This window comes from Macrobrachium nipponense, chromosome 29 (assembly GCF_015104395.2).
Source record: "Macrobrachium nipponense isolate FS-2020 chromosome 29, ASM1510439v2, whole genome shotgun sequence".
Lineage (NCBI taxonomy): Eukaryota > Metazoa > Arthropoda > Malacostraca > Decapoda > Palaemonidae > Macrobrachium > Macrobrachium nipponense.
The window spans coordinates 6,668,323-6,694,610 of record NC_061092.1 but is presented as its reverse complement, the minus strand read 5'-3'; the positions used below and the strand labels follow the sequence as shown (position 1 = coordinate 6,694,610).

The window sequence follows — 26,288 nt, the reverse complement described above, 5'->3', positions numbered from 1 at the left end:
TAATTATTATTCTTCCTAAGATCGTGTGTGACCAGGATCTTGGAAGGGGATATATATATCCTGATTACCTCAAGTTAAAGTTTGATGTATTTGAGTTTTACATTATAATGTTTCATGTCAGGGAATAATAAGCACTTATTGAATTACACGGAACCAAGAACAATGTTATTTTTCGATATATGTATATATATATATATATATATATATATATATATATATATATATATATGTATGTATGTATATATATACAGATAGAGATAAACAGACAACGTTATAATACAAATAACAGTACATCCTTCGTGGCATCCTTACCTAAGCAAACTCTGCCGGGGACGTCCTTCTTCGTGATCCAAAAGGCGACCCAGGAACAGCAGACGATGAGGATACAAGGGACGTAGACTTGGAGGAGAAAAAAGCCCGTCAGCCTCTTCAGGTGGAACTTGACGTTGAGCGTCGATATGGTCTCTGGGAGGAGGGCGAGAAACGAATGGTTTGAGCAATTCAGACCTGATTATTTTGAATTGAACCGAACATAGAATTTAGGCCAGAGGATCTATAAGGTCATTCAGCGCTGAAGCTGAAATTGACAGTATAAGGTTTGAGAAGTGTAACAGGAGGAAAACCTCAAAACAGTTGCACTATGAATCATTTGTTAGGAGAGGGTAGAAAGAGAATATGAAATGAGGTACAGTAAAAGGAACGAAAGGGGTTGCAGCTAGGGGCCGAAGGACACGCACGCTGCAAAGACCCTCAAGTAATGACTATAGTGCACTACATAAGGTATACCCTAATTATTGTGAATATTTCAAACTTCTCGGTTCTTTCCTCAAACAGGGAAGTAAGCTCCTAAGTTCTCATATGAAATTAAGCTAAAGAAATTGACTTTCTTCGTTTCTCTGCTCAAAAAGGTAAAGTACTGGATAGGAAAATGATTCATTGTCTGTGGAATGACTGGTCCTTGCAGATGATATGGTACAAACTGGTAACAGTGATGAGATATTGAAGGAAACTGAATTTTAATATTGTCGGTTTATTTCTTTAGCAACAAACTTCTTGTACTAGAAATCAAAGTTATGGCAATAAAGGCAGGTTTTATCATTTTTTTTTCTGAGTAAAAGGTTATCTAACCGTCTAAGTATCTGATAAGGAAAGGTTTTAGGGTTACAAGATAATAACCAGTTTTATTACTGATTAAGTTACTTTTTACATCTTTCTAGAAAGGGAAGGCGTTGAGAGAGAGAGAGAGAGAGAGAGAGAGAGAGAGAGAGAGAGAGAGAGAGAGAATTAAAGTCAATAATTCTAACCATGACTCTCCCACATTCATGACAAAACCAGAATACAATAATTTAATTAAGATTAAGGAAATTCTTCCTGAACATTGTCCTTCTTCGTCAAAAGCCAAACTAATTTTGTAAAACAAAAACGTAGCTTTTAATATTTTCTCTAATTTTGAGGAACTCCAAACTAAACTTCCTTCCAGTCGTTTTCTTATTCAAACACCGTGTAATCTAATCATTTAAATTATTTAAAACAGAAAAACATGATGTTCCATTTTTTCTTCTTGTTTTTACGTGGCAAAACAACCCTTACCCACGTGGAGCTGGGCATCGGGAGAGAAAACAACATTAGTTGGCTGTCAAGAAGGTGGAAAAAAAAAAGTCTCAGACCTCTGAAAGACAATGGAGAATTTCGACAAAGGTGATGGAGTGGAAAAATGGCCGAAACAATGGAATACTTCGTTCACACTTAGCATGCAAAATCTGTGATTCACGTTCTTTGTATTATTCACTGAAGAGGAATATTTTAAACCTTCTGCTTATAAGATCAAACAAGAACGCTTCCAAACAAGGAAGGAGAAGGACCATATAATAATAATAAAATAATATAATAATAATAATAATAATAATAATAATAATAATAATAATAATAATAATAACCAAAACCTTCAAGTATTTTGACTGAACAGAGATGCAAGTAACTGGCGAAGCCTATATATTTCGACACAGGTAAAATCAAAAGTCAACATAAATTCAAATGACGGAGCATTTTTATCTATGATATCTGTGTTAAAGAGATACTCACCAGGTTGTCTGTTCTCTGTATTGCATGAAAATAAATAAAGGCAGATATTAATTCGAGTTAAAACAAACTTTGTAAAATTTCAATCAAGAACAAAGATTCACCTCCGAAATTAGTGTCGAGTCAAAACGATGGAAAGATGAAGTTATAATTATTTCCAGATGACAATATTCCCCTGTGAAATAAATATGCAAATGAGATGGTGTATACTTTAAAAATGAATTTCATTTTTCCTTAAATTTTTACATAAATGACGTTATATAAATTTAGCTATAAACGAACAGTTTACTTGTTTATATTATTATATTAACTTCCACAAAAAACAGCACAGTGCAGTACACTGATTATCAATCATTATACGTTTATAATCAGCTTACTAACGGATAACTGATCATAAATCTGATTATCAATGTCAACTGCAGCTATTAAAATTTTTTTTAGCGAACTCATCGACTGGAAATTTAAAAAGAAAAATGTTATCGGTTAAATCGTGTTCGTTGTTTCATGTGGTGAAATTACAAACCAACATTTAATAATGAATGACAGTCAGTTCTATTTATCATTTATATTGATAGAATACGCTTCGACAAAACTGACACAGTGAAATTAGATTTCACTATCTTTTCATAATGACGATTCAAAAAGACAATTCAAGTCGCTACATAATCTATTAGTTCCTAATTCGCAATGATTTCACAAACATTTCAAAAAGATAATTCGAGTCGCTATTTAGTATATGACTTCCTAATTCGCAATGATTTCACGAACATTTCAAAAAGAGAATTCAAGTCGCTTTTAAGTCTATTACTTCCTAATTCGCAATGATTTCACTAACATTTCGGCCACTCCATTTTCGTGGATAACTTAATTCACTGGTACATAGTCAAATTGAGAGGGATAAGATATTCCATAACCTAATTAAACAGAAAGAATCCATATTTCTATAAATATTCTCAATCGCAAATAAAACGGTAACTCGTTTCAGGCAAAATCCGTAGAGGCGATTTTCACGGTGTCTACCATAAAAAAAAAATTAATCACGGTCGACAGAAAATCGACACTGCATTAGCGTCTCTTGTGAACATTAATCGTCGAGTTATTAGCTTGTCAGTAATTCGACACTTTAGTGTTCGATACTCCTGATAGTTCTAACTCTCGACCAGACATTTTCCGGTCTGCATTAGAGAAATTCTATATTAACCCTCGCTGAAATCTTATACTCCTTACCTTTTTTTTGGAATAATCATTTAATTAGTTATTTATAAAAGTAATTATAATTTTCTTTGTCTTTTTTTAGTGAAATCTGACACTTCCTATCCTTGGTATTTGCTATTCCTTTATCTACTTTTTAAGTGAATCGCGTTTTCTAGTTTATATCAATGAAATCTGCGTCCTTTAACTTTAAAATGTGACAATTGTTCCCTACTTTTTAAACATCATTCTAACAAATGTTTGGTTTATGCGAATGAAATTCGACACTCATAAAGTTTTATAATCAACAAAACACTATTTTATTCTCCCACATGACATTCGACACCGCCTACCCTTTTTAAATTCGACACAATTTAGTATATCCTTTTTTTCTAACTGTCAGTCATGCTGTTTTTGGATCAAGCCGAGGATATTCGACACTCCTTACCTTCTTACATTCGACACAACTTACATCCTTTTTTAAAACTGCCAATTATGCAATTTTTTTTATCAAGCCGAGGATATTCGACACCCCTTACCCACTAACATTCGACACAACTTACATCCTTTGTTAAAACCGCCAACCATGCAATTTTTCTTGGATCAGGCATGGGATATTCGACACTCCTTCCCCTCTTACATTCGACACAACTTACATCCTTTTTTAAAACTGCCAATCATGCAATTTTTGGGATCAAGCCTAGGATATTCGACACCCCTTACCTTTTCTTCTGACGACTACAACGTCGTCACCGTGTTTGATGTCGAATAACTCGTACTGGGCGATGCTGACGTCGGCGTCCACTGTTACCAGCGCCGGTGCCCATTTGTAGAGTATGTCTTGGGCATTATACCCGTCTGCGGGCACAGAAAAGCGAGAAGGTGAAGGGGACTGAACGAGAATAAAGACTAAGATTCTTGTCCGTGAAGAATAAGAGAATAGACATATCCTTTCCATAAATCAAATAATGCTGACTGCTATAACAAGACTCACGTATACATATGTTCAGAATAACACATTTATAAAAATTCGTATCACAACGGGATTACTTCATACAGAAATAACTTACAAGATGCCAGGGTGAGCGGACATATTTGCGTGTCCAGAGGGAATTTTCTGAGATGCATCTTGCAGCTGGCGCGAACAGTCAACCTGAAAATATGGGAAAATCAGAATGTCTTTCAGATGACTGAGAACAGTCCAGTCCTTAAATTACGTATTGGGATGTCTACTGTCCATAAATGTATTTCATAGAAAAATACTGGTTTTCGGTTCATGCAGTGTTAGACTTGACTACCCCTTTCAGGATATTGTTGAGGTATTGGCTACGTTGATGTTCATCATAAAACTGACTCCATAACTCAAATGAGTTAACTCTGATGACTGACATAAACAAGGTCATAACTTATCTGTTGCGTTGATGTGATTATTCTCCGTTTTTTCCTGAGGTCAAAAAATTGCTCCTCTCAATGCCTCTTCTTCTAGGAATAAATGAATGTAACCACTGATTTTTTTTTTACTTATTTACACAAACCTCCTCTCATTACGAATTTGGTGACTGGAATCTTGCTTGAATCACAGAGAAAGTACAGTTCCAGGAATCAGAGGCCATCAGTCAGAGCTGTAACTGTCCCGCCAGAATTGCTCGCCAAATTCCAAATTTCCAAAATTTGTTTTCCCACCAAATTCCAAAATTTGTTTTCCCTCCAAATTCCAAATTTTCTTTTCCCGCCAAATTCCAAATTTTGTCTTCCCGCCAAATTTCAAAATTTGTCTTCCCGCCAAATTTTAAAATTCGTGTTCCCGCACCCCGCTATCTTGACGTACCTCAAACTCCAGGTGATCTGTCCATCGTGCTTAAGACGAATGAAAGTGTTCGGGGCGGTGATTTTGTGAGCATAGGAGTTTTTGCCGTTGATGAAGAAGGTGTCGGGCTTCCAGAGCTTGGCCGCGAACATCCAGTTCATGGAAAACTCCGGTTTGCCCAGGTCGGTCTTGTTGAATTTGAGGCGCGTGTCGAACCACACTTGGCGCAGGTACAGTTGCATGGAGTAGGACTGCGCGCGTGGAACAGCGGAGGGAAACAAAATCAAAGAAAAAAAGTTAGCCATTTTGTTAAAGCTCTCACATAGATTGCATTATTATTTTTCCACGCGTATTTTACCTTTTGTCGTATCATACCAGATACAGTGGTTATTAGGAAAACAACATAGATCCCTAGTAAAGCAAATGAAAAAAGGTATTTGAGAACTTTCAACTTTGCCTTAAAATTTACGAGGAACATAGACGAATAAATAATTCATCATCAGTTTTCAATATCTGCTTACTCTACAGTCATAAAACTAGACAAAAACAGCAACAATAAACTCTTCAGCATTTATGCCACAGGGATTGATTTCTGAGAGAAAATCACCGGTGTTGCAATACTATATATGAAAGAAAAATATTACAAAGTTAACCATAAGCAAGAATCTTATCAACACAAAATTACAAATATTTTTCCAGTCAGCAAAGGAATCAGAGAAGGCAAGGAGTATTAAATTTTTATGTTTATCGTAATTTTTATCACGGCGTTCATTGTCAAAACTATCATTTATAGATTCTAATCAAAATAGTTTTTTTTTTCAGATGCAGAGAATCTGAAATGTTGTAATAGAAAAGAAAAGCTGCAAGCACCTAAAGCTAATTTCGGCAAATGTTGTTGCAAAGCCTCGCAATAGCAAACAGGCCTAGATAGACCTTGGAAATAAAGGTGAATTGAGTTCACTGAAGGTATTAGATTTCAACGCCCAGTCACTCATATATACAATAATTCTTGGTGTTGCATATAAGATTAAACGTAATCTGTTAAAAAAGATAGGAAAAACAAAGAAAAATTAATGTTTTTTTCCCATGAGAAAGAAGATAAAAGGACAAGACTTTAAGATGAGCAAAACTATGCAAAGTAATTTTGGAAGAGGAACCTGATGTGGAGGAAAATGATAAAAGGGAGATTTAAGAGCAGGATTTACCTGGGCAATGAATTTATTACAATACATTGCCAGTTACGAGAACTGAAATCAGTTCATGCTACAATATTTATGTCGGTGATTTCTAAAACGGCCAGAATGTTGACATTGTAAATGCACTTCTCACTGTCTGAAGGTGTCAGCAAAGACAGACAAACCACGACAAAACTACAATGGTATGATGCCAAGCATTTCCTTAACGATTTGAATGTACCTGCTATCCCCTGATAGATCTTTCAAGTGCTACCCAAGACAAATCTAATATAGGATCTGCATGAATCCTTCTCAGAAGTGATTCCAATCCCGCTCTTCGCCTAACTAAAGATAGAGAATTATACCTGAATCCTACAGAATGTATGTTTTGAGGGATATGTTCTTAATTTCTTCCATAGTCTTTTCAAGTGACAGCCTGCGGAGAGTTGGGCTTGATGGCGTTTTAACAAGCTTTGAATTCTTCCTTCCGGTGTTTAACAAGGAGGTCCTCGAGAATTCTTTTGAATCTCTAATAGAATGTTACTTATTGGCAAAATGACAAAACTTTTATCGAGAATAACAGTCTTACTGCACTGCGTTATTCATCCTAGTCAAAAGATACCTCCCAAGTGTGTATTGATATCTCCCAGTGAGATTAAGTTCGGATGACGAAATATTGGAATGATATTATTGATAAATTGGGCTTGAGAAAATAAGATGAAAAATCTCTTACTAGGATATCACTATCAATGAGGAAAAGGCAGACAGGAGTGTCATCGACTGCAGCCGTGATTAGATTAGGGTATTAGAGGGAATAATAAAGACTATGTAGAATTATGGATTCATCCAACCAACCTAAGGTGGTTCGGTCGGTTGTTTGGTTGGTTTAAATGAAGCCGGCCTTATGCTAGCAGGGGCACTTAGCTAAAGGCAACTTATATCGGTTGGTAAATGTGTTAATGAGAATGAGAAGCCTGGTGTGGACTTATGGTCTATGACCGGCTAACCAAGACAGCTGGAGGTTGGTTTAGATGAAGGAGGCACAATGCCAATACGAAAAATTGCCAAAAGAGGTCAGTAAAGGATAAGTAATTGCGGAGAGGTATTAAAGGTAAAGAAAAGCTTGGCGTGGACCTGTGGACTCAGCCCAGAACACCGAGACAAAATAATTCAAAACAATAACAGCTTAAAGTGAGGAGTGTATCCCGACATGAGTTGCTTGGTTACAGGCCTTATGCCAAACACCATTACTTTCCTTAGAAATGTTAAATCAACCACATACGGTATCTCGTGACTGCCCATAGATCTATGAATGAGAACGTTCAGGCGATCACCACCAGGTTTTGTTTGATGCTCACAATAATGAGAAGCTGACGAGGCGCTCAACGCCATTCTTCTTTATTAATTGTATAAATTGATAAATTGTTTTATTGTATTAAATGTATTATTAATTGTAGTAAATGTATTAAATGCACTAAATTAATTGTATTAAATGTATTAAATGCACTAAATTAATTGTTATTAAATGTATTAAATTAATAACTTGATAAATTGATAAATTGTTTTAATGTATTAAATGTATTAAATGTATTAAATTAATAAATGTATTGAATGTATCTTAAATTAATAAATGTATTAAATGTATTAAATCAATAAATTGTATTAAATGTATTAAATTAATAAATTTTATGAATATGTATTAAATTAATAAATTGTATTAATATGTATTACATTAATGAATTGTATCAATATGTATTAAATTAATAATTTGTATTAATATGTATTAAGTTAATAAATTGTATTATTGTATTAAATGTATGAACACCAGGAAAAACGGAGAGGACAAGGAACCTTAAGTTTTCCATATTATACTGATGAAAGGACTGTCAGGAGGGTGTTATGTTGGCCACCCACGAAGAGGCGGAAGTGGACCTCTGCGACAGGTTAAGAGAAAAGAGCCTTTAGAAAAGAAAAGCAAAAGTGAAGGTTGTCACTACAGAGTGAGGATAGGATCTCTGCTGCACCATCGGCTAATCGATTTAAGATAAAGCTACGGGGGAGCTAAAACCAAAAAGTTAAATAAAATTTCAGTTCAGCATCCATGGGGGAATTTAGTTCCGAGTATCGCTTATCAAAAAATCCCTTGGTGAAGTAAAGGTATTCGTCGGACATTCAAATGGGATGCTTATATGCACTGGTAACTGGTAGGCTAAGGAAAAAGGTTGAAAGCTGCGCTATCATCCACTGTCTTTGCGTCGTGTAGCTTTGTGAAGATATTAGAATAAAAAAATAAATAAATAAAACGAAAATATATCACAGTAAAATTTGCGCGTTCTTGTATCAAACGCCAACAGCGGTACATCATGCTATCCGAGATATTTCTTCCGCTGGAGAAATGAAGATTTATTTTTAACTCTTTATGCAGACAGCACGTAGTATAAACCGATTATTATTCTCAGATAACATCACATTAAAACAAATGAAAAGGTCAAGCTGCAGCACAGAGGGAAAACGAACACAAAAGAGAACGAGTCATTTAAAGCAAATTAAGGCTTCCGAAAGCAAAAGATTAGACAAAGAAAGAACAGATAAACATTATGTAAAACAAAGACCAACATTATTTGAATGTCAGCAACCTTTACACTTTTCTGCCAGTGACTGAATTAAGGAAAAGTGAAAGAGTTTAACTTTATGTATGTACAGCATATGGTGTCCTGTTTTATGGGGAGGGTAGGGGAGAGCAAGGGGTGAGGGAGAGGGGGAAGGGAAGGCGAAGGGAAATCATTTCACGAACGTATCGTAGGTAGGTAGTTACTGTCGCATTCTATATCTACCTGGTGTGTGTGTGCGTAGTAGATTTAAAAAGGGGGATGTAACTTGGAAGGCATTGAGAAGCTGCATCTCTCTAAGCATCATATTTTTTTTCTAAAGGGATTTTTGAGACTGATTACCCTACCTCCTTTATTATGCGATGGGTGAGGGGGGAAAGAGAATGACATAAGAATATTAATCAACCCAAAAGACTGGATAAAATCTGTTGTTAAGAAAAAAAAAAGGTGTAATGTATTCTTAAGAAATTAAAAAGGGTTTTGTCAAAGTGCTTTCTTAGATAAAGGTATAAAGTAGTTACGAGTAAAATTTTCGCCACAGTTTATCGAGAGATTTGAAAAGGTGGAGAATAGCTGCAGGGAAGAATTGTTTAAAAAGATGGCGTTCGACCTATTGCTTCTTATTTAGAGAAGATGGAAATCAAAGCAAAATGGAAGAATTGTGTTGAATCTCTCTCTCTCTCTCTCTCTCCATGTCACAGCTTTCAATCAATCCTAAAATACATGTACATGCACAATCTCGCAGACACATACATACCGAAATACATTCACACAGACACACACACAGACACACATACACACACACACACACACACACACATATATATATATATATATAGATATATATATATATATATATATATATATATATATATATATATATATCTACATATATAATCTCAGGATCCTACCGTCTTCCTTTTTTCACCTCTGCAGTCGACTGACTTCCTAGTACCCAATTCACTGCTTCAGCTAAGAGAGAAACATTGGCATATACCAGAGCGCTCAAAATCGCTACGCCTCGCTCGGATATTGAACCCGCGAAGCCCCCACTGGTGAAGGAACCGAAAACTTGAATTTCCTCTCCAACTCATATTAACTCTTTTGCGACAAGACAACGATTATAACTTGAGGATATTATAAAAGCAAGAGCCCGTGCCACTGCAAAACTAGTTTAATCTACAACTACAACAAAAATGGTGTTTGGATTGACAGAGACAAAGCTCATTAGTCGCTAAGAGCGAGGGGACAAAATATTATTAGCCGACATTACTAAGGGAAAGATCATTATCACCTTCCTTGAATATTTCATCACATTTATTCATTGATCACTAAATTTTCTCGTCGAATACTGATTGAAACTTGAACCGGGAATATATCACAAAGCAAATTAATAATAATAGGAGAGAGAGTACGGTAATGCCGTCCATTAATAATGCATTACTTGGACATTAACTGCTCTTTCCAGTAATGCATATTAAGTAATACCTCTCGCTCTTCTTCGTAAGAGTAGTTTCATTTTTCGAGTCATTAAAAAACGAAGGTCGAAATTGAGCAAAAAAGGAAAAGGCAACAGCTTAACATAGGAGGAGATATGTTTAAAATTCGAAAATATTTTGTTTTTATGAATATGAAGATAGCATTTAACGCATTCCACGAACAACGAAGATAAAAGTGCTCTACAAAAGTAAATGATCTTGAAATAGATCAAGGCAATGGCAGTTATTAATGATGAAGGAGGAGAAAGCAAGTGCTAGAAAAGAGAATAAAAAATAACACTGGATGAAATAGGAAGATGTATAAACAGAAATTAGGAAATGGCATGCGTTAATGGAAGACAAGAGGAATTTCATTAGGGGGACGATAGCGCATGAAGCATATAAAAAAACCGGTAAAATTACGGAAGTTTATGATAATAAATGCAGTAACTGCTAAATCTAATATAAGAGAGATATAATGAATAAGAGGGGGCAATTATGAGGAGTAAGACACGGAGAGAGAGAGAGAGAGAGAGAGAGAGAGAGAGAGAGAGAGAGAGAGAGTAAAGGGGATGGCGAGAGTACGTGGAAAATAAAGGAGAAAGCACAATATGATAAAAACGGGAAAATGGGTGGAGGATAGAGTGGTCAGTTAAAATAGATGGTGAGTGTTTTACTTCATCCTCTAGTCGTTCCGCGTCACGATTTAAAGGACATAAGTACGAGGGATATTCTTTCTCTCTCTCTCTCTCTCTCTCTCTCTCTCTCTCATCCGTAGCTGGATGGTATAGTGCTCCGTTCACGTCTCCTAGATCCGCGGTTCGCGCATTTCTAATCAAACCCTCAGTACCCAGCCTCGGGTGGGACCAAAGAAAAGGACGTGAGGTTAGCGACCTAATCCTACGTACCCATAATATATATATATATATATATATATATATATATATATATATATATATATATATATATATATATATATATATATATATATATATATATATATATATATATAAAATTTAGGATTTTCTCTAACAGGGTGTCTCCAGTAACTCGAAACAACAGTCACTAAACAAGTTTTAAAGGTTACTAAAGTCAACCTCACCCCCAAACCCAACCCAAATCCCCCCTTCAAAAGAGTAAAGATAAATGATAATAAACAGAAAAAGCAGCATGGAAAATTACTATCACAGTTTAAACATTTTGTAATATAAAAACAACTCAACAAGGTTTACGACAGTTAACCTGAATATTAAACAAATGCCAAAGTAATGGATATAATTATACTATTTCGTAATGGAAATAAGCTCGTACAATGTTAAAGCTAGCGTAAATCCTTCTGCACTATATATATATATATATATATATATATATATATATATGTATATATATATATATATATATATATAATATATATATATATATATTATATAAACTAAAGTGATTGTTTCTGCTTACGAGAAAACCGGAATTGAACTGGAATTTTAAACGTAAAATACACGTAGTTATCTCAAGTGTTATCCTGATTTACATGGAAATGAGAATTGAATCCCAGTTTTAAAGAGTTAGAGGATTAATTTCATTTACGCGCGTAAGTCTGGATTAAGTTTTACATTTTAAAACGCGCTGATAATTACTTACGCTTAAATAACATCCACGTGCAAGGCATTATTCTGAACGAATAAAAGATTATTCTCGCTCATTAACAGCAATGAAATAAAGAGCGAGTCTTTAAGAAAAATGTAATATTCATTTTTCAACTAGGACGCAATTCTTTAGCCTTAGAAACAGAGTACTAATCATTCTTCACGTGTAATCCCGAAGAAACTTGTTGGTAAAAAAAAAATACACAGCCAAAAAATATATATATTCGATGATTATCTCTTTATAATTAAAAACAGTAGAAAAAATATATGTCCGATGATTTTTCCCTTTTTTTTTTAATAAAAAAAAAAAAAAAAGAAAAAGACAAAAATCTTTCTTTTATGTCAACGAGATTTTTTTTTTTATTATATTTGTAGAAATTTATTTTCCTTTAGTCTAGGAATGTTTTTGTCGTGGTTTTTGGCATCTTGCATCCGCTTGAAGCTGCGAATGTTCGTGATCGTAGGATTACAAATTTCAATAATTTACACAAGATTTGTAATAATTATACATATTTTTGCACAAGATTGGCAATCAATATTGACAGTTTGGATCCAATTTTGATTTGCAATGAATACTTTCTAACAGGTGTTATATTTATTTAACGAGGCGTACTAATTGTTGCAAAATTCATCAAAATCGGAATTACTGCTAATAAGTCATCCCTTGGGACCTCTCTTATTAGGTAATAATGATTCAGTAAAAAGGATTCTAACTGTCATCTTAATACAACACAATTTATATGTTACGAACTCTTGCATAGAAAAAAAAAAAAAAACCTTTACGAGCTCCAGAAATTAGTTTTTCAATCTTTTTCATTCTTTTCTTCTCCCTACCTATTCCTATCTTTTTTCTTTTTAATTTCTCTTTCATTCTCTTCCTCTCCCAATCTGTTCCCATAAATTTTTCCTTCTTCTGCCACGTTCGTATATTCATGTATTTCACTGCTCGGATAATTTTTTTTTTTTCGAATATGCACTGAATAATTCGTGCTCCCATCAAACTCTCCCCCACACTGTGAATTACTCTGACTTTCGGTCTATTAATCAGTCAGTTAATCTCTTGCAAGCAATTAGCAGGTAGGTGCAAGCGAAAATTCCTTTTTTTCTTTTTGTAATGGACGTTCTTTTATGTTTAGCAGCTCTGTGCATTTGTACAGGATTCGCTCAAGTAAATATTCAATGCACAAACCATGAAAATGAAGTCCAGCTAGTCATTCTTTATTCATATTATATTTACATCTGCTGATGGTTGACTTAATTGTGGAGGCAAGAGATAAAACATTTGGTACTTATACTCCAAGCGTATCTTTATTTATTTATTTATTTATTTATTTTTCATTACCCCCAACTTATCTTTATTAATTTATTTATATATAATGATTTTTCTGGCCTAAATTCGTACCAAGATGATATTATTTGCAGACCGATATAAATTCGGGGCACAAAATGACTGATGAGCGATACTTACAGCTTATTCTTTTTTTTAAGTGTTATGATTGAGACATTATTCCTAAACAAAAGGAGTTCAAGAGATGAAATGACTGGATACTCACAACTTACAATCTTTTGTTTTGATTCACCCAAAACGAATATACGTTGCTGTGATTAAGGTGCTGATTATTTGCCGACAAAAAGGAGATAAAACGATTAGAGCTCGATACTCAAAATTAGTCTTTTACACTTTAATTCGTACAAAACGAATCCACCTGCTTGTGATTAAGATATTCATTAATTGAAGAAAAAAAAAGAGAAGAAGGTAATCAATGCTTGATCACTTCTATTTTGCTTAAACCCATGCAAAGTAAGTTTGTGTCGTCGCGAATATGATATGTAATACTGAGAGAGAGAGAGAGAGAGAGAGAGAGAGAGAGACTCGATACTCACTGTTTTTTATTCATACAAATCTTTGGATGTGATTATGATATTTATTACTAGCAGCAGACCTCAATCCACCCCTTTCGAGAAAAAAAAAAAAAAAAAAAAAAACAAAAAAAAAAAAAAAAAAAAAAAAAAGACATTTCGAATGCATAAGTAAAATTACCGAATCGGGGCGAATCTGGAGCAGCCAAAGCCTTTGGCAGCGACTCTCATGATTAAACAATCGCGTTTTCTGATTCCAAGTCACTTCGAAACTGGGACCGTATGCGGAACGAAATTAACTGGCAATGGTTAAGGCCGTTTGCGGAGATCATTTTTTTTCCTACTGTCCAAATCACCAATTTCGGCGACTGGACGTTTCGTACCCAGAATCAATTCCGTAATGTTTTACGGATGTCACTTGTGTGCTTCTATGATTTATGAATAGGTATATTATTGCTACGAAGATCCGCTTGTCTAATACATGAATGGTTAACTATTTTATTGGGGGGGGGGGTGGGAGGGAGGGGGGGGGGGGCTATGAGATAAGAGCCTGGAGACAAGTGGTGGAGATTTGTGGAAGTTAAAGCACAAGTGAGATAGTTGCAAGAGGCCTTGATTTGCATAGCGTTCAGGGCGTCGTTGATGACCCACTAAAGCAATGTAAGTGATACATTATTCAGCTGTTCATGAAAAAACCGAGAGTTTCTTTTTTTAAATATCCTAAAAAGATATATGTTTAAAGGTGATAAACCGTAAATTCATAAAAAGTTTACAGTTACACAAAGTATTCACACGAATCAGTTATCAACGTGTTTGAGCTATAAAACCAATAAGCCGATTTATCTATTCATTGAATCGCTGCAATATTTTGATATAATTAAACATGACCTTCATCTTTCTAAATATCCCATGAGCTCTTGCTCTTGTTCAGAACATATTCCGGGAATATGCGAACACTTCTCTATTTCCGGGTACCGTGCAAAAAAGGGTACGGAGGGAGAAGGGCATCGTCTTATACCCTTTTGATGCCTAGCCTCTTAGGTAAGTGTGCATATATATATATATATATATATATATATATATATATATATATAGTAATATATATATATATATATATACATATATATCCTTTAATATCTAAATCGCTTTACCTCAAAATTTATATATTTTCATATATGTTAACTAAAGGGGAATTTTGCAATCATGTTCGTAACTAGCTGCCCCAAATCATTATCATGGTATTGGAATTATATTTAGCATTAAGACTGCTTACAATCTTTATTACAGGAATTTATTTAATTTCTTTAACATATAAGTGCACATGCAAACATATATAATATATATATATTACGTTATTGGGGAACCGTGCATAAGAAGCTAATGGTAATTGCTACGAAAATAGCATTTTTGAATCCGAGTACAAGAGACGATATAACGGTTGCAATTTCAAATGTTGGTAAAAAAAAAAAATATTCCCGCATTCGGAAGTGCATTTCACAACGCACTGCATTTCAATCAATTTTGCCATGAAAATTGATCAGGGTAAAAAATGCTTTTAAATGCGTTGAAATGTGCACAACGTTAATTTCCTTATAAACAGCTGACGGAAAACCTCTCTCTCTCCCTCCTCCTCCCCCTATCTCTTCTTTTCGTAAAAATCATACCTTTCTGTGCTACGGGACCCCAAGCCGCTTTGGGTATGAATAATTCACAGGCAACGCAGTGAAGGCTTTTGACGCAATGCATTAGTAATGCTGGAAGGGGTACGGGGGGGGGGAGGCGGGATGGGGGTGGGGGGTGGGGGTTGGGATAGAGGGGTGGTTGTAGGGTAGGGATATATCAGGGCGGAGGGGCATAGGCAGTATCCCAGTCTCTCGCTCTCTACGGTAGGCCGACGGTCAGTGCGTACCGTGTCATACAGACGAACAGCGGAAAAACTGGTTGAACTTTCAATCGTTCGGTTCCTGTGTCTCTCACTACATTATCTTCCCTGTTCCGGAATAACTTGGAGGTGGAACCGTCAATGTCCCGAAATAAGTAAGAGTGGGATCCGCTGGACTGTAACTCAGAATGTTCGAAGAAGTCCATTGGAACTGTCAAAAACTGAAAATAAAAGTAACAAAGCGGTATATACCCAACTTTCACTTTGAATTATCTAACACCTGAATCGTTTGGTACACCTAAGTGAACCAAGGAGCGATGCTTGTTATAAAGAACAGAAGAACATTTAAGCTTATGATATGAATGAACGTACGCTGGATGATAAAAGAACTGTCTAAAAACTTTTCACGACCATTAGCTAAATTCCTTTCAGATAACTGATCGTAAATCTATGCAGGAAGTTCCAATTAATACAATGACGCCTTTGGAAGAAGAATGAATGTTGAAACGAATAATTACCATACCAATAAGAAAAACAATTCATGTCACTCACTTAATGGAAAGACTTATTAATCAGGGTTAACGTAGTTCCACTTTCTCTGAACTGTTAACCAGACGTCTCCAGGTTGCATGAGGGACTGATCATTCCACTTTCTATGAAAGATTGATCCAAAGCTGAGTTATTATAGAATTTTGGCCAAAGGCCAAATTCAGCGCTGAAATGGAAACTGACAGTAAAAGGTTTGAAAGGTGTTAAAGGAAGAAAACCTCGCAGTTAGATGAAAAAAGAGAATATGAAAGAAGGGACAGTAAAAGGAAAGACAGTGGCTGCAGCTAGGGGCCAAAGGCAGGCTGCAAAGAACCTTAAGGAATGCCTACAGTGTGATCCAAGGTTAAAGTAGTCCAAGTTTCTCTGAAGAACTTAAACTGAGTAGGCACTGTACCAGTTTCTTTGAAGGACTGACCCAACAGGGAAAGCAACGGCCTAGTTTCTCTGTAATGGCATAATCCTATATTCATAACGACGGTTTCGGGTAAAATGAAATAATACTTAGAAAAAATATAAATATGAAACGCGTACCTTTAGGTGAATTATACATAAAATACTCATTGTTTCTTTTTATCAATTTTTCAGGTCAAAGAACAATATATACTAATGCTCTGAGGCTATTTATGACCTGGAAAACAACTTTCAGTCAATCACATCCAGTCAGATTATAAAAGGTGACAACAATCAGTTTTATCGTGAACGAGATTTCTTTGAAAAATTCAAACCTGAGTGAATTTAAATGATTTTTTTTTTACCTTTTTTGTGAAGTAACTCGCTCTGTCTGAATATTCTGGCCTTTTTTATGAAGTAACGCGCTCTATCTGAATATTCTGAATAGTTATTTTAGTTAACCATAATTCTTATAACTGCTCGAACGGCAAATGCTTCTCAAAATAATGAATGATTGTTTCATGCACTGCAATAATCTAAAAAAAGCCAATGTCATAGTTAATCGCGAAGTTTTAGTCACTATTTTTTCACAACTTTTCATAATGTGACGCCAGTCTTAGTGGCCATAATCAATGAATCAACCTTTAGTCCCCCATCCCCAAAATCCATACCCCAATCAAAGGGGCGTACTATGTTTAGTCTTACTCAAAATCAGATAAAAAAAGGAAGAAGGATAGAAGAGAGAAGAACAACCAAAGTACTAAATGACGATGATGGTGGTGAAGAGGAGGCATAATTATCCCGTTCAGTGTTGCCACTTACGGCTCCCCTATTTTGGTATTTCAAAGAACCTTTACTTGCATTAAAGCATATACCATTTCGCCCTTTTATTCAAAGCTACGACTAACCCGCTTCGAATGTTGATGTTGATTTGTTTGTGTAACTGAATTACATCAGAGCAAACTTCAAGCATAAGAAGGACCCAGCTAATTGAATATCAGTTAAAAACTAATCCAGATAATATGTATATACCTAAATCGATAAATATCATGTTTACGATTATTTTCAAAGATCATTTCTAGTTTGATATTAGCAAATCGTAGAAAGTTTCCTTATATTTACGGAGAAAATATAAATCAATTTGGTTAGACGCATATAATTTTTCTGTATATTTGAAGAGCGCATCTTGATTTGATCAAATTTAATTTAATATTTTCCTATCAATCGAGTAACCGCTAAACAAGCTAGTAATTCACACATTTTTCAGTGAAAATACACCACGCATACGGAACAGAGTATTTCAGGCAAGCGAGGAAAAATACAAACAGAAATAAAAAAAAAATAAAAGAATTAAAGCACCTACAAGCACACACGAACACCGCCACTGCTGTCCCTTGAAACGACGACGTGGAGAGGCAAAGGTAACCTTTTGTGTTCGTGCAAACTAAAGGTGACGTAATGGTTATGAGTACTTAAGCGAGAGGAGGAGGAGGAGGAGGAGGAGGAGGAGGAGAGCTTCCTTGATGAGGGAATGGTGAATGATGATGGAGAAAGAAAAAGAAATATTGCCGAAGGAAGCCGGAGATAGAAGCCGCAGACGATGATGGATAAGAAAGATGGTGAACTGTTACAACGAATGATGAGGCAAACAGCTCACAAGAAACAGTATAAACACTATTAGGAAACATTATTTGGTTTCCATAAACCAACTTTAAATAATTCTCAGAAGCATTAATATATTTCTTTTCTCATCAGAGGGCTTTTATTCATCATAGTAGATTTATATTTACTTCGTTTCACTGCTCGTACTACAGTTGGTTTGTTTCTTTGTATGGTGTTTTTACGTTGCTTGGAACCAGTGGTAATTCAGCAACGGGACCAACGGCTTTACGTGACTTCCGAACCACAAATGGTGATGGCTTTACGTGACTTCCGAACCACGTCGGGAGTGAACTTCTACTACAAATGGTGATGAAGTCAAGGTTCAGCCTGATATTTATGGATTCTTACGCAACGCCTGAATGCAAAATACGACCGTGGGAAACGTGTTTTATAGGGCGTCGAACTCATGGGAGCGTTCTGTCGGAAACATTGCTTAAAAGGGAACCACTCCCTGGGTTCTGTTTCACAAAGCACAACAGGCAGCAAAGCATATCATTATTGCAAGCAGCGCTTGATTAATGATCAACTCCAGCAACTGACTATTCATGAATAAGTTTTGGCAGGAAGTCTCTGTTTCTTAATGCAAATGGACATCTGGTAATAAAAAAAAAATAATTTATTTTGGAAATTTAAAGACAGTGTAACCGAATTTAGGAGACGTCCTCCTCAAATAGAATTAAATAGTAATTTCTCAGTATTCTATAATTTCCTTCTATTCAATTTGAAAACGCATACAAACGAAAGTCCAGGCAAGATGAAAACTACAATGACCAAAACCACCGCCCTCCACCTCCTCTCTCTCTCTCTCTCTCTCTCTCTCTCTCTCTCTCCCTCCTCATATCTAAGATTTCTCTGTTTATCCTCACCGTTCCCTGATTACACTTCCGTAGCTAGAAATACAGATAGGAACGCAGCAGGGAATTTAAACTTTCTAAACATATATACAAAACGAAAATAATGAAAGAAAACTGGACATAAACGAAAAAATCTCATTCTAGATAGAGAGAGAGAGAGAGAGAGAGCGAGAGGAGAGAGTCATTCACTCTTACTCAAATTCCTACATGCCCTGCGGTTGCTGTACAGGGGAATGGGAATGTCGGTAAATTCTTTTAACGCCTGGAACAGACGGGTCAATGCATCTGGGCTGGAATGGAGGGTGAATCGTAAAACGAGAGGTTTAACCAGACAGGATTTGACGCCAGAGAGAGAGAGAGAGAGAGAGAGAGAGAGAGAGAGAGAGAGAGAGAGAGACTCGAAATCCAGAGAGATCTAGGATCCATAAAGTGACATCTGCCAATTCCAGGATTCTTTTGGCAACTACAGGCGGCCAGAAAATTGAAAATAATAATCATAAAAAAACTATTTTTTTTCCAGTATTCTCAGAATTGCATCACATTAATATGATAACGATAGAAATAAGATTCCCGGGAAAATCTTACATTTTTCTAGAATTTTTATTCTGATTCTTATTGGAATTTTGTCAAGAACTTGATTTCAAAGGCACCGTCCTTTCATGCATTTCCAGTAGTCCAAAAACTGATGATACAATGACGTAGATTGTAAATGGATAACTGACTATATTAAACGCTTGACCAACCAGAAATTAGCACAATAACAAACAGGTCCTTAAGACATCCTCAAAGAGAGAGAGAGAGAAAAAAAATATCAGCTTCATTTCATTCAAATTATCCGTCCGGACAGAGAGGTGACGGGACACAAATAAAATGGAAATGACTGGCCCTAAAAGTGCTGACGCTCTGCCCGTCAGAGTCATTGAAAGGGAAGCCCTCCAGGGAGTAAATTAGGCGGTCATAATATTTTCCTCTGCGAAAATATTCTGATTTCTGACTTCGCCACAAATGACAGGATGGTGCGGGTTCTTCCGCAGACACGGAACGTAGTAGCAACGCCTTGGTACAGAATCAGGAGATCTGTGTGTCTCATGCAGTTGTAGAGATGAAATCTGCCATTAAATATTTTTCTTGGAATAGCTTCATGTATTTACTCGCGAGGTATGGAATTACTTGTACTAATCTAACGGCCCATAATCCAACTAAGGGGAGTGTCCCTGAATTGATACACACAATTAGTAAACTTAATTTGACTTAAGTATCCTATATAGTATATATATATATATTATATATATATATATATATATATATATATATATGTGTGTGTGTGTGTGAGTGTGTGTGTGTGTGTGTGTGTAGATATACATACATACACATATTTATGTGTAATATATATATTATATATATATATATATATATATATACGTAGATATAGTACATACATACACATATATATGTAAATATATCGAAACATCCTATTTCGACTAACTATCGGCAAGAAAAGGTTGCACACAATAGGTACCGAAAATAAGATGAGCAAGAAATGATCATGAACTTGAATGGCCTCCGTCTGTATCCGGGATTTATTTTAAAACTTGAAGTTTGTGAAATGCAGTTTTGAAAAAGACTGTTCGAATCCTTGAGGAATTTGTTTCTCAAGATAGCTCTTGTGTGGGTGTGTCTGAGAGAGAGAGAGAGAGAGAGAGAGAGAGAGAGAGAGAGAGAGAGAGAGAGAGAGAATTTCACTTTCCCAATCATATCAGATTTATATTTTAAATTATATATATATATATATATATATATATATATATATATATATATATATGTATATGTTATATATATGTGAGTGTTGTGTGTGTTTGTATGTATGGGTGCACGTATGTAAGTCTGTATGTATATGTATAAGAATACCAATAACCATTATTGCTGACTGATTTCTGCAGGCACCTGTATGGAGGTAAAAAAAAGAGAAAAACTGAACACGATACCTGCATATTTCACTACATCATCTGAAGGTGTTGGGGATTTTAAAAGGTTGTTAGACTGCTTGACCTTCGCATTTGCAACCTATTTCGACTTTGTGAAAATGGAATAGAATTAGTTGAAATGAATTATCACAATCATGAATCCTTTTCGCTAACTTGTTTTACAAATAATCTTAACTCTTTTTTTTTTACTTCCCTTATCTATTCATTTGTTTGACATTACCTTCTCCAAAAACAAAGTTACTTAGAAGATTACTACCTCATAAAGTCCCATTTTTTGAGTAGTGTAGTACCTCATTTTGAGGGATATCTTGTAACTATAAATAATAAATATCCATATTCACCTCCCTGAAACTTGTAGTAATAAATTAAATAATATCCTGAAGCTAAAGGAATCCTATGTCAGGTGACACAGGTAATCCGGTAGGCCTATAAACAACCCTTGCTACAGAGAAATAGCCTCTAGTTCCTCTCACGTTAAGATCCACATTCCCTTCTGCGACAGGGTGCTAGGCATTCGGGCATGCCCCTCGTTTTATTTTAAATAATTCTGTGGCTTTGTGAAGGCTTTTAACTTTTAACAAGGGGTGAGGAACTGCAACTTTCCCAGTTCAAAAGTGCGGTTTTATGGATGCCAAAAGGTAAACAGTAAATGCTGAGTATAACTTAAGAAGACGAAGAAATGGAAAAAAATACGTTTGTAGGAGACTGAAGCTAAATTCTAGAATTTCTTATGGTAGGGGTAGCAGAAGACCAATTCTTAAAAAGAGGGGGATAGGAGGTAATATTCCTTCAAATGATCAAGACACTACAGTCATTCGCTGGACCAAACAATTAAGATCAAGAAAAATTAAACGAACAAATAAAAAAAACCTGGACGAAGACCCACTACGCAATCGGAAGTTCCAGCGAGGCAAGCCGGGCCGGAACTAACATCCTGTAGCGTGGGTGTTATAAGCCACTCAACCAACCGTCCGGGTTCCGCTTTAAGTTTGAATCTTTGATCACTTTTGGGCCAATCCGCTTCCCTCGTTTCCAGCCTGACCCGGACATTGTAGGTGTTCACAATACTCTGAACGGAAGATCGCCTCAGCTTACAAGCGAGAAATGGGCTAAGTGATCGGTGCTGGCTACATTTTGCACAGGTTCTTCAACGTCTGGAGAAAGTGCCAAGACCTCTCTCTCTCAGCTTCTGCAGACAGTAGTACCTGCTTTCTTGCAGCTTTTGCCTTTCTCAGCAGAGAACTGTGTCAGCAAAGCAGAAGCCATTTCTGGCTATTTATATTCGTTCTGAACAACTTACATAAAAGTTATATTTAACCTTTAATAAGTTAAATATAACTTTAATAAGTTAAATATAACATTAATAAGTTAAATATAACTTAAATATAAGCATGTTATATTTAACTTTAATAAGTTTTAAAAGTCTATCAAGCATTTTCTACTTTGGAAAATATCATGCAGCCATGGAAAAAATGATGAAAACTGTGCGTGTGTGTGTGTGTGCGTGTTTTCCCTGAACAGTATACACGGCTCTCTCACTCGATGCTGCAAGACTTGTAAATAATACGTGGGGTCAGAAGGAGCAAAGGGAAAGAGACTAAGTCTCAATGCTACACACTCATGTATGATACACAAAACATTACAGTGTACTGAGATGCAATTTGTAATCGAATGAAGTAATACTAATAAGAGATGAAGGGCACTTTTGATTCTTGCTAATTAAGCTGTTTCATGATCGGCACCTTCTGACTTACAACCGAAACATTTTTCAGATTAGTATTACTTTCGATACCAAGCATAATCTTTCATGTGTAATCCACATAACTGGAAACATTTACTTTTTAATTTTTTGAGTTTTATAAGGATCCTTTGGCTTGCATATGGGCATTCTGCATCGTGGGATCCTGCTAACCAAACGTCCATGTATTAAAACTCAAGGCAATAGCGTCTAATAATAATAATAATAATAATAATAATAATAATGAATAATATAATATAATAATATAATAATAATGATGATGATGATGATGATGATTATTATTATTATTAGTTAGCAAGTACGCCTCAGCAAATAGATAAAAAAAAGCAAAGAGGGAGAATATAATAAAGAGATAACAAATGAATAACAACATACGATTAGTATATTCAGACATCAAACACAAAAGATGATGTTTGTTTGTTTGTTTGTATGGTGTTTTTACGTTGCATGGAACCAGTGGTTATTCAGCAACGGGACCAACGGCTTTACGTGACTTCCGAACCACGTCGAGAGTGAACTTCTATCACCAGAAATACACATCTCTCACTCCTCAATGGAATGGCCGAGAATCGAACCCGCGACCACCGAGGTGGGACGCTAATACCATATCAACCACGCCGCTGAGGCGCTACTAGAGATGATGCATGGCGTATAGTAACCTTGTGAGGATAGGAATCACTAATTAATAATAAATAATGGAATGAATAATCAGCTCTGCATATGTCAGACTATGATGACAAAATTTCGTCTGTCATTAAATGCACTCGATAGGAAACGAAAGACTACTATTAAATGCATTCGATAGGCAGTGAGAAACAACATGTTTAATTGGATTCGCTGCGTTGTATTTCCAAGTGTTCCTTTAAAAAAAAAAAAGTACATCGAAATATCTTTCTACTTTTCGCGCGATTTCAGCATGTCCGCTCGTTGCTTTGACTTTCGTTCAGTACCTTAGGGTAAACACTGAGGATGTCTTCGGTCAAAGCTGCTATGAAAGACGAGGAAATGAAGCTTTGCAACTCACCAAAGAGTCCAGCACACTTTCAGCCCGTCAGGTTTAACTATTTTAACTATCAATCATGCCGGTTACTCTGCATTTTAATACCGAGACTGAACTGAATTATTTCTGAGCTAATTGAAAATTGACCAATGACCAGAAGCGCCATTTCATTTTTGAGAGGAATTTAGATTAATTTCATTTTAGCATATGTAAATCTGCGGTTTGATCTTCTATGTTTTTATAGTAAGTGTGACGGCGACTACAGAATATAGTATATGCCAAGGTAGGAAGGAACCTTTGCATAAATAAACAATATGAAGTCGATGTATGACTTCAACGATACAAAAGCGACCTTAGCAGTGACTGCTGTCAAGCTGTATGGGAGTAGCGTTATTCCCCCCCTCCCCCCCCTTCCAAACCAAACCACCACCACCATCCCATCCCATCTCCCATATGCGTTAATCCCATCTATATTTCGCAGAGATCGCAGGAAGAGCCAGAGAGAGAGAGAGAGAGAGAGAGGAAGTAAATTTTCTTTACAAAAGCTCAGTCGACGGACTGAGAATGAACATTTTTCGTCGAGGTCAAGGCGCATGCGCGCAACAGCGCGGCGACAGCTGCGGCAAAGTGCCCTGCGCTGACCTATCATGAAACTCCAGCTGACACCAGCTGACACCTGACCTTTGTAGCAGCGGAAACGCTGACTTATTTATGGTTTGAATACAGGTTAGACACTTCCGCTGCCGGTGGACAGCCAGGTCATTTCTCTCTCTCTCTCTCTCTCTCTCTCTCTCTCTCTCTCTCTCTCTCTCTCCTTTTTCATGTGGGGTAGAGGGTGATGAGAGAGACGCTTACACATTCTCTCTCTCTCTCTCTTCCCTTGTCTATTTCAGTCATTATTCTCTCTCTCTCCTCTCTCTCTCTCTCTTTTATGTGTGGGAAGGGGAGGGAGTGATGAGAGAGACGCCTACACATTTTTTCTCTCTCTCTCTTCTCTCCTCTATCTTTGACATTCTCTCTCTCTCTCTCTCTCTCTCGTCCTTTCTCGTATCTCGTCTCTCTCTCTCTCTCTCTCTCTCTCTCTCTCTCTCTCTCTCTCGTACGCGCAGGCGCATTCAAACACTGAGCTTCACAGTCTAGTATACCGTAGATTCCTTGATATAGCCGAAATAGAAACCCCTTAAGTTTGCCTTTCAGTAATACCGTGTAAAAGTTTTCTCCATTCATATCCAACTTTAACACCTAGGCCCTCCACACCCTACACCCACACCCACACACACACACACACACACCACACACACACACACACACACATATATATATTATATATATAAACACACATAAGATACACTGCACTCATAGCCAATGGCATAAATATGACCCACGACGAAAAAGTCGGGCAATACAATTTACGCTTACTTTTTCATTCATTTTTCTGAATGTGCATTTTTCTAATATATATAATTCACTACGCGCTTACTTTTTCATTCATTTTTCTTAATGTAAATTTAAATATATATAATTGACACACACTACCACACACGAACAAACGCACACCGTGACTTATTTCGGCAACTATGCCCGTCTTGGAGAGAGAGAAAATAAAGAAGAGGTATCATGAAGCCGAATAAGCTTCACACTACAAAATGACTTGGTGGCTCTACAACCAGAAGTATTAGGCCTCGCTGGCAATCATTAGGCTTCTTTCCTTCCGCCCCCCCCCCCCCCCACCCCCCCCCCCCCCCCCCCACCCACAACCCCTTCCACCCTGCACTGACATGACCCAAAAAATTTAACATTAACCCAATATTTTCAAATTTAACATCGACAAAATATTTTCAAATTTCAACATCGACAAAATATTTTCATATTAAACATTAGCCAAATATTTTTACATTTAACATTAACCCAATATTTTCAAATTCAACTTTAACCAAATATTTTCAAAATTAACAAAAACCCGATATTTTAAAATTCAAAATTAACTCGCCATTTTCAAATTGAACACTGACCCAATATTTTCAAATTTAACATTAAAAGACATTTTCAAATTGAATATTATAAAATTATTTCTAAATTTAACATCAACTCAATATTTTACAATTTAACATTAACCCTCTATTTTCAAATTTAACATAACCCTCTATTTTCAAATTTAACATTAACCCGCTATTTTTATATGTAACTTTAACTCGCTATTTTCATATTTATCATTAAACCTCTATTTTCAAATTTAACATTAACCCGCTTTTTTCAGATTCAACATTAACCCGCTATTTTCTGATTTATCATTAACCCCCTAGTTGCAAATTTAATATTAACCCTCTATTATCAAATTCAACATTATACCGCCATTTTCAGTTTT

The 26,288-nt window shown here is 35.9% G+C and overlaps 1 protein-coding gene across 5 annotated transcripts in view; it reads right to left on the bottom strand.

Moving 5' to 3' along the window:
• The window catches only part of LOC135206076 (gamma-aminobutyric acid receptor subunit alpha-6-like), a 469,276-nt gene that overhangs the window by 11,642 nt on the left and 431,346 nt on the right, over window positions 1-26,288 (bottom strand). For 4 of the 5 annotated variants that reach the window (XM_064237277.1, XM_064237275.1, XM_064237274.1 and 1 more), the window contains 5 exons: window positions 5,099-5,328; window positions 4,341-4,423; window positions 3,994-4,128; window positions 2,083-2,097; window positions 313-465 (listed from right to left, as the gene is read on the bottom strand). In XM_064237277.1, coding sequence (XP_064093347.1) covers window positions 313-465; window positions 2,083-2,097; window positions 3,994-4,128; window positions 4,341-4,423; window positions 5,099-5,328 — 616 coding nt within the window. The remainder of the gene's footprint in view (window positions 1-312; window positions 466-2,082; window positions 2,098-3,993; window positions 4,129-4,340; window positions 4,424-5,098; window positions 5,329-26,288) is intronic. The other variant, XM_064237276.1, reaches the window with a different exon arrangement.